This window comes from Acanthaster planci, linkage group LG14 (assembly GCF_054643075.1).
Source record: "Acanthaster planci isolate LZ-2023a linkage group LG14, COTS_SCS, whole genome shotgun sequence".
Lineage (NCBI taxonomy): Eukaryota > Metazoa > Echinodermata > Asteroidea > Valvatida > Acanthasteridae > Acanthaster > Acanthaster planci.
This window is the reverse complement of record NC_141790.1, coordinates 8,280,197-8,290,198: the sequence shown is the minus strand read 5'-3', so window position 1 is coordinate 8,290,198 and position 10,002 is coordinate 8,280,197. Positions and strand designations below refer to the sequence as shown.

The window sequence follows — 10,002 nt, the reverse complement described above, 5'->3', positions numbered from 1 at the left end:
TAGATCTTCATATTCCATTAATTTATTTTGCTTTCTAAACGTTTCACTTTGAATCTTTAAGACCATGTCACCAATGTGATCGATATCTGCGCGCATGTTGCCCAGCATTTGCTCGATATCTGTTTGATCGGCCTGAATTTCTGAAAGTTGATTTTTAATTCCGCTATTGATATTTTTAAATTATTAAAGCGGGTGCTTTAATGATGGTTGGAGGAGCGATAGTGAACACTTTGGCATTTAAAAGCTCAGATTTTTTATTGAGCAGTTTATCAAAAAGTAAAGTCGACGAGGAACGAAAACGTCACAATTTAGCCCTAGACCAATTGGTGCAAGCGAAAGAATCTTGGGAGCAAAATCGCCTTCATATGTTACATTTTTTAAACGAGCGAAACCGACAAGAATGCGCGAGCCAGCAAACGTTTTTTAAACGTGCATGAAGCGTTACGAGCTTACAGCGAATTAACCGGTAAATATAATGCCGTTACCGCCAGAGGCGAAGTTTTCAGATTTCTACGTACCTTCCGAAGATCAAAAAATTTGCGAATTTATATGGATTTATATGGATTATATCTGGGACGGCTTTAGTCGGTTCTTTTAGTAGTAGTAGATTCGCTTAACTTAAATAAATAGTATTTTAGTATTTTAAAGTGGAGCAAGAATTTTCAAAATTAGTTTACAGCCCACAAGGCTATTGGCGAAGTGAAAGCGCGGTCGATCATTTACACGAAAAGACCAATGCAGACAAATCAGTTATTAGAAACTGGCTAAAACCGCGAGCCATTTGACAAATATATTTACCCGCGCCAAAGTACGTACCACGGCCTATGACGTTGCAATCGGAATTTGTGACCCCAAACGAAGCACATCAAATTGATATATTATACTTGCCTTGGGGTCGAGTGAATCGTAAAACTTTTAAATACACTTTGACCGCAGTAGACGTCAGCTTGCGTTATAAAGAGGCAGCTCCGTTGACCAGTTAAACGGCCGAGCAAACGTCTGAAGCCGTGAAACAAATTTATAAAAGATCGCCGCTAACCTGGCCTAAAATTGTAATGGTAGACTCTGGATCAGAATTTAAAAGCGAATTTAAAAAGTTAATGACGAAAAATAAAGTAAAAAATGTAAGTGGGCGAGCCGGGCGTTCATAGGTCACAGGGGATCGTGGAAAGGTTTGATCGAACTTTAGCTGAAAGGTTATTCGGCCATCAATATGCTCAAGAAATGTTAAACGTGGGTGAGTGAAACGTAGAATGGGTAGAACGTTTGCCCAAAGTCGTGAAATCGTTAAACGAGGAAAAAACGCGTTCAATTCACAAAGAGCCCACAGAAGCTATCAAATTAGACCGAGTGAAACAAGCACCGAGTGCACCTCCAAGAGCGAGCAAGCAAGAATTACCTCCAAGCGTGGTTGTTCGGTATTCATATCAACCTGGCGAGCAAGACGGTGGCACCGTCAGAAGAGCAACCGATCCAGTCTGGTCCGTTGACGTTTATCAAATTGAAAAACGCACCAGTCAATTTAAACGAGTCGCTGGCAGGCGGGTAAAGAGGGGCCCCACTTTATATTATTTATTAAACGGGCCAAATTTTGATCTTCCGTTAGAATCGAATACATGTTTGGATGTATACAAAAGACTTCCGAAATGACCTTACCCCCAAATTCATCTTTCATTTTGCCATACCTTTATTAACTTTGTCTTTAAGGTCTTCTTAAATATCCCGGTATCATCATCTTCTTGACACGAGTAGCTTTTGCTTGAGTGCTTAAAGGGTCTCCAAATTGGCCGTCTGCCTGGATTGATCTTTACCCTTACCCCGTCAATGTAATCTTCATATTTTGTTCTCGAAATTTCGTCAGCGGCCTTCACTGACTCTTTTAACCAATCTAAATAGGTGACACTGCCTTGCTCATACCACTGCAATGACCAAGTCTCGGTAGATATTGTTCCTTATAAAATCCCAGTAAAATTCCCTTTGAACATTCCCCTATCAATGCAAAATAAAATACAAGCCAATATATCTATGTCCTTTCAGTCAGACGGATAAATGCCGCCCCCTCTCATCTCCGTTTTAGCCTTTTGTCAAGGCAAAAGTGGCACCCTGGATGTTCAGCTAGGGTTTGTTTTGGCTACCCAAACCATGAAATTGGTCATTGGTAAAGCGTTTTGCGATTTGGATATGCCTTTATATGAAACCATTGTTCCGACCGAACGAGAACCAAAGATTTTGAGTTGGCTCAGCGAAGGTTCAAATGCCGGAAAATAAACAGAAAAGTATTGTCGTCCCTCAAATGAGAGAATTTTACATTTCAAAACTTGTTATATGCAGTAAATGAAAGAGATATCTTATTTAAAAACATGTAAAAAAAGTGATAATCAAGCCGAGGGAAATTAAAGCGCTTCATGGGATCACTCTAGGGAGACTAGATTTACTATACCGAGAGATGAAGCAGTCGGTATTTGTTTTAATCACGCCTTTCCCACAGATTTTCCACAATTTAAGCTAAATCTAAATCAATAATAAAACACCCAAGATCTTTACAAAATTGGCAGATAAAGGTTCATGCGACCGGACATTATGTTGCTATAAAGAACCCGTTGTCCTAATGTTATTCAAGTGTTGACACCGAAGAGATAAAGTGTTGGAACATGTAGGACATGGTAATCACGTGCATTAATATGAACAGTTGAAACTATGCATTGGAGCATTCTATTGTGCATATTGTTTGCATTTGGTAGTGTTTGTTCACATCAAAGTACTAAGTATATGGAATGATTATTTCAATTTTACTCTTCTAATGGTCGTGCATAATTACTCACATTCCATCACAGTATTAAATATGCCAACCTGCATTACCATTTCTCTCACTTGACTCTAAAGAAACTGGATATTTGACCCTGTTTTGGGCATCGTGTCCGCCAGTTGTTCAAAACTATCTCTCGGGATGCGTACGAATCTCTGCCCGTGCTGTTTGGTCATATTGGGACAGTTGAGGTGGCCGTAAAACTCCGCGGCGTTCTTGTTAGCTCCCCCTAGCAGCCAGTTCATGCCCTTGCAATGGTTTTTAATAGCAACCTGATGGTTGTAATCCAAGATCAATAAAGCTGTCAAATACACATTACAACAAATTGGGTCTTACAACCTAAAAGAGCCTCGCCAAATTGTCAGGTTTTCCAAAAGCTTTACCAGCAATGTCTTGGTATTCCTTGACTCTAATTTTGTGAAAAATCAGGCATACCGACATACAAGTGCCAAAAAAATCATGACCAGTGAGCCAATCATGCACTTCATTCCCAATGTGCCCAGTACATGTTAATTGACACGCAGGAAGACATAAATTACAAGCTTGGCCTTAAATCCATGCCTAGTTTGAAATAGACTGGGATTGAGACCGTTGACTTCTTGGGAGAGAGGATCTCCCAACATGTAGCAGAGTTATGTTTAAAAAAAAATCTGGTTCTTTTAGGGTTTAGTTTGCATGACAAAAAGCTGACTAAAACCTATCGAAACGCAATAAACCTTCAAACACAAACATACCAGTAGAAAAATCTTAAAAGTCCAACCAAAAATAAACCTTCAAACACAAACATACCAGTAGAAAAATCTTAAAAGTCCAACTGTCATTTTGGTGCAACACATTACGGTATTAAAAAGGAAATACCTCCAAAAATAACCTGACGGTGAGAGTATGTTTCTAAGTAGTCTGATATTTATGTGCACGTGTACCGTATATGATTGTACTCAAAATATTAATTACACATCATCACTCACCTCGGCAGCTTTCCCCAGTAGCATCCTTCCAAGACTTTTTCCTGTGGGAACAAAACAATCACTGTCCAATTAATCACTTGAAACAATTTTTGTCGCATTATATACTTGCACTTGAAAGTAATGGCTAGGATATACGAAATATTACAGAGCCTTTAGTGTCCATAGGCACTGATAACTGAATAACATTTGGTTTTCTCCCAATGCACCAGTACTACACAGCCGCCAAAATATGTTGTCCTACAAAAAAATATACAACTTATCACTATAAAAATTCTGTGTTGGATCGAACTGAAACCTGACAGCTTTCCCTAAAAGAACCAGTGTCTTTACATATGTAAGTGTATGCAAATTAAAAAAATGAGCAAAGGAAAGCCAAGTTCTGGACAGAGAATGAGAAAGGAGTTCCGGCTGTAAGATGGCGAGAAAAAGATCGGCTCTTTTAGTTTCAAATGTTTGGCCTTACCTCTGTGGGCGGCTTGAACGAAAAGCTCATCCAAAAAAAGCATCCGTCCTTTTAGGGAGCAGTAGGCGAGGAAGTAACCAATACAACCAACGACCTCTGGCCCTGCTGTCTCGCCTGGGCCATCACCTGTTGTCTCTAACACCAAGAAATGGAAGGGAGCCTCGTCTCCAAAGCTGTGGCTCCTCAAGTCTGCACAAGAAATGAGGTGGACAGAAAGTTGCGCAGGTGCACGTTGCCGTCAGGCACGGCATCGTGCTCCCGCGGTGCTTGGCTGAGCAGGAAAATAGTTTTTCCTTTTTCTTCATTCACATTAGAGTTTTCTTCCTTCCTACTTACCTTTCTTCCTAACAAAGTGAACTAGGTTCAATACCAGAAATTTGTGAAATTTGGTGAAAGTGAGTAAGGAAGTGACTTCAATTTGAATATACCGTTTTAACAGTCTACGGGTGGGTTTACAAAATATGTCTTGAAACAGGGTTGCGTGCATAGACCCAACTGATGTGAAATATTCAACATCTGTTCATATCAAATAATGTCAAATAACTAGAGGTACCAAATTCTTTAATACAGAAACAAAACGTTATTACAGTAAATAAAATGGTTACTAATCCAAAAAAATGGTCATACGTGTGTGAATTGAGCTGTCTATAAAGGTTGCCTAAAACACCATGAAATGTACTTTAAGAAATTTTTCGAAATCAAAACAGAAGTTGCACATATGATAATGAGCGCAGCCCTATAGTTATGCCATGCATATTATTCTAAATATGGTTGGACAATTATTCAGTCAGAATGACTTTGTTCGTGGCCATTTATTATTGAGGAATTCGACTGATAGGAAAATTGACGGTGTGATGGAGCCTCCTTTAAGTTCTTCGAGTCCAACAATGTTAGCCGGGCTGCAGGCAACTAATAGTGCGGAATGTGTATACATATTATATAGATGTACATGTACATCTGTATCATGAACATCGCACTATAAAGTGTCATATAATGTCATCCTAGGCTTGTCAAATTTCCATGGCCAAACTAGTGACCCCCTCCCCATTGCCAATCCCATCCCCCAATTTTCGTCACAAATTTACATCACTGGTTATACCTATTGAGAACGCCTCATAGGTCACAACGTACTCTGGTTTCTAGTGGGTTGTCACGCAACCAATGCTCTTAATGCAAAAAGCCTAGAAGAAAACCATGTATTGCTTTTTTGACTATTCCGTTATATTTTTTACCTGTCATCTGTGCCTTTTCATACAGACAACATCACACATCCCCAGGCGACAAGTACACTGCTCTTTGTATTCGGAGTCTATCGTTAAACCTACTTGTAGTACCTACACACATTCCATGAACATATTGATCCCCTAATACATAATTCATAAACATCTCAGACGTGCAACTTGACCGTGTATTAAAATTTGATAATGCCTGCTGAGAAGTGATAATGCACACTGCGTAAATCACGCGCTGGCGCCTTCATCGATACAAGAAAGTTTGATCGATTCTGATTGGTCAAGAGTCTGTGGGCATGCGGGTCGCCACACGCGCGCCAATTGAATAACTTGCTCAAGGAATATTGTATAAAATGGGCGGGGTTGTTCGGGAAATAAAAGTAAACTTTTCGAACAGAATCGCTGGAAATACATCAACTATTGACTTCTTTTGACATTCTGACTGAAAAGGTTTTTATGAACGAGAATAGAACGTAATTATTTATTCCCTTACTAATATATCATTTCCCTGGATTTATCGTGAACCAACAAAGCACGGTGCTTTCAACACACTGGGGATAATATGTCTGTGTACAGATCCTAAGAAACATCCTGGGATGAGCTTTCCATGAAAATCCGGTTCAATTGCCAGAGCAGAAATCTTTGGTCTTGAAAACTAATCTACCACCCGTAACCTAAGTTGTCCTTTGTCAATGTGCACAAACTGTCATGGTGTAAAACTGTCATTAAAACATCCACGAAAATTCCTGCAAGATCAATTCAATAAGCCTTGGCTAAACATCAAGTGATTTCCATTAATACAATGTTTATCTACCTTCCCCAACACGTTTTTGCCATTATTGAAATAGCTGGTCACACTCGTGAAACTGACTGACTGACTAACTGACCTCCGAAACCGTGGGGCACATTGCCCGACTGTTCCCATTTTAATTTTACACTTGGCTTACCTTCCTCCGCGTGTTTGAGAGCAACGGCAGTGAAGTCCTCGATCTTGGAGTGTTCTTTCAAGAACTCAAGGATAGTTCCGGAGTCTTCCGGCTTACCGTGTCGAACCGTGTACTTGTAAACCATCGTTGCTCACTTCTGGAAAACAAAACGCATTTTAGTTCTTGACTGGCGAAATTTCAGGAGCTCTCCGATTTTTGCAGCTGGGGATACTGCAACTTCACACTCTTTAAGAGTATCACCCTGCACAACCAGCAGCTGTACCTTTGATCTGTAAATTGGCTAAAATCAGTCAACAGTCAAAAGACCATAACCATGACTAACACAATGACCGAGGTACCAGTACTCGGTACGATACACGTCATCCGTATACATGGCTCATAGTGCGACATGATTATTCGTTCCACCACTCCACCATTTTGCACGATTGAAGCGGCATCGTTTAACCATAGATTTATAGCTCTGTGGTTTAAGAGAATGACAGGAGATTTGTTACGTAAGTTCTTGCCGGGTCATTCCATATGAACTCAACCAGACGTAAGACGTAGGCCCCTAAGGTAAATGATGTGCTTTTTGGAGGGGGAGATCCATCAGCAAATAGGTGATTGACATCATTAAGCTTAAATGTAGAAGTTCATCAGACCCTCTGAAAAGGATTTTAGCTTTAGGGACCCAGTTTTTGCCGATAGTGTTGCAACGAGTCACTAAATTTGTTGACTCGAGTCGATTCACTTTGTGTGGTCGAGTCGAATAGAGTCAAGTACCGAGCTTGAGTCAATTTGAGTCAAAAATTTTTGAAAAAAAAATACATTAAAAACACAGCTACATAAGTCATTTTGGGTATTTGTATTTTCAGTTAAACATACTGAAAATAAATTAGGGTGACAGGTGTCTAGCCAATTAATGGCAAAACAAGTCAAGTCACTGTAATCCTGTGTAAGTCGTTAACGTGAACACATGGTTTGACTTAAGTCGGGACTGAAGAAGTTTGGCGGGCTTGAACGGGCTTCCGAGTTTTTATTCCGGAGGACTGCTGCTAGACAGCTGGGTTGATATACGTGGTGATGGCTCCTCTGAGAATATCCTGTAGCATATAACACATATTGTCCAAGCAGTTTTCATTAATGACGGGGCAAAAAAACGACTCCAGTCCAAGTCTTGTGCCTGCCGAGGTTTCTGTTTTTGCCTGGCCTCCAATTCCCCCTTCAATGGCGGACAGACCGCCACCTTCTAGCGATCGGCCGGGGCCCGACCGCTATACGCCACCACAGCTGGTTCCATGTTTATAGTTCTGTTTTCCACGGAACAGGCGAACTCACACTTGTCACGTGCTGTGCACAGTGATGGAAGGAACACATGACACCAGTTTGTTGTTAACATCCCAAGACATAAAATATGCTGTATAGTACCCAATCAAAAATTTCCATTGCATTGCAAGCTCGTGCACAACGAACGTCAATTTCTGAAGGACGGCTTCGGCATTGGTTTCGGCGTCCACTTATGTTTGGGCCCTAAGACTGAGACTGAGATCTGGGTCACATTCAGCGGTTATTTTCTTAATCCAGGGCTGAAGCCTGTTTATTTTGTTCAAGTGTTCGAGGCGTCAGAGTGGAGACAGAGGTACCAAAGATTTGAGGTAGCGGTAGCTTGAAACCAAGTCAAAGACGAGGCCAAGAGAAGTGAAAGCGTTTTAAGTCCGGTTCCGGGTTAGCATTACATGCTACAGAATCACAACGTGATAGTCCGCGAAACGATGAATGTTTCCCATGCTTGGAAGAAGAGAAAGACTGGCGCACGTATGTGCCGCATGTGTACATCCTGTACTACGTATTCACAATCGATATAGCAGTGCATGAGTCAGATTTCAAATATTTTTTTGCCAAAGAAATTTGATTTTGATTTTTTTTGAGACACGAGTCTTCTTGTGCGCAAGTAAAGTCTCCACGAGAGACTCGAGTCCAGTCATTTTTTGACTCGAGTCGAGTCGAATCGCCAAAATGTACTTCGAGCTGGACTCAAGTCATAACAAAACTGGTTCTACGTCAACTGAAAATTTGTTCTTTGAAAACCTTTCTGATTAAGAGGTTGATCTCTGTCTTATTGTTAAATACTCGTGCAACATTAAATTGCTAATGGAAATGGAAATCTTCGATTGCGAAGTAGGTCTAGGCCTACATAAAATCTAGCATTTTTTTTAAATTCCCGGCGTGATACAACACTGAAGTGCCTTCGATCAAATCACAGTGTTGTTCATGAATATGAATAGGAATCAAACCCAAAAGAGCCCATGTCAAATAAATTTGAACAACACGGTGCTATTTCAAGGACTTCAGTAAAACGTTTCTGCTACACGTGGTCCCTTTATGTTGTTTTCCTACTGCAGATGGACTTTTCCCTAAAATTGGAATTTCTGCAATTTTTTTTTAAATTTTTTTAACACATTTTGGGTTGACAAAGGATATTTCAAAATTTAATCTTTGATTTTCATCAATTAAAATAGAAATTATATTTCATACAACTCTGAAAGTATTTTGGTATTTTTAGTAAAAGGATTCTTTTAAATAAGTTTGCCAACTCTTACAGTGGCAAATTTCGAAACTCTAAATGAGTTCATATGGAAAAAAAACAGTCAAACAAACTCAGTCGGATAGGCATGAAAAACAGAATTCACAAAAGCAGACTCAAAATATAGACCCCGCAAACCGTGGCAAATAAACGCACCGAAAAATAAACCCATAATACAATGCATGTTGCAGTACGTTGTACTGTACATCCCAGATCAACCTTAAAACGCTCGACCTCGCTAGGGATTATAAATTTGTGCTGACTAGATAACGAGCCTACATAGTCAAAGAATACATCTACAGGCATATATTTAGAAAAATAAGCCCTAAAATCATTATATACCGTTTTTGTGTAGTGGACTCAATGTACATGTACAGTGCATGTACATGTATATGCACGGCATACACGGCAGTAAATTTTATCGAAACGTCGGAAAAACCTAAATGGCGTCCAATTATTGTGCCCCGGCAGCCAACAAGTCAGCCTACCATGTTAGATACGCTAAAAAGAAAATGAAAAAGGACGTTGCTTGACCAACTTACAAAATTTTCAGGACGAGTAACATCAAGCTCTTTACAAGAATCTGCTGTTGATAGATTGTGCGCAGATAGTTACGTTCAGACGCGTTACGGCTCGGCCCGCTGGTCAGCAGACCGTGCTACATGCGCTGTTCCGTTCTTTCCGTAAACCCCCTCTGAATTATTACAAATAAAAGTCATCAAAGATTAAGAAAGTATTTTGCTGTCGGAAATTTATAGCAACAAAATAAAAGGTTTCCCGAATTATAAACCCAGACTGTCGGTGAGTCTCTGTTATCTACAGTATAATGACTAGGGAAGAAACAGAAAGGTATACTTCCCAAGTCCTCTGCATGTGTGCCTGCATTGGAAGCACTGTGAGTTCAGCGAAAGTTCATACCGCACCCATCACCCCTGTGAACAAAATTAAGCCCTTCCGTGGCTAAATAGTCACAAGAGAGATCCCAACATTAACATTGACCTACTGTTTGGCCTTTCTTGTGAG

General features: G+C 40.2%; 1 protein-coding gene across 2 annotated transcripts; it reads right to left on the bottom strand.

Moving 5' to 3' along the window:
• Nucleotides 1-1,669: 1,669 nt before the first annotated feature.
• LOC110985387 (thialysine N-epsilon-acetyltransferase-like) lies at nucleotides 1,670-9,667 on the bottom strand. Of its 2 annotated transcripts, none has more exons than XM_022246369.2 (5): nucleotides 9,522-9,667; nucleotides 6,417-6,552; nucleotides 4,238-4,426; nucleotides 3,775-3,815; nucleotides 1,670-3,078 (listed from the first exon to the last, which is right to left on the bottom strand). In XM_022246369.2, the coding sequence occupies exons 2-5, from the start codon at nucleotides 6,538-6,540 to the stop codon at nucleotides 2,878-2,880; spliced, it is 555 nt and encodes a 184-aa protein (XP_022102061.1). In that variant the 5' UTR covers nucleotides 6,541-6,552; nucleotides 9,522-9,667; the 3' UTR covers nucleotides 1,670-2,877. The 2 variants fall into 2 exon arrangements, with proteins under 2 accessions (XP_022102061.1, XP_087001846.1); XM_087145720.1 differs by having other exon boundaries at nucleotides 6,417-6,549; nucleotides 9,522-9,647.
• Between the last annotated feature and the right edge of the window lie 335 nt (nucleotides 9,668-10,002).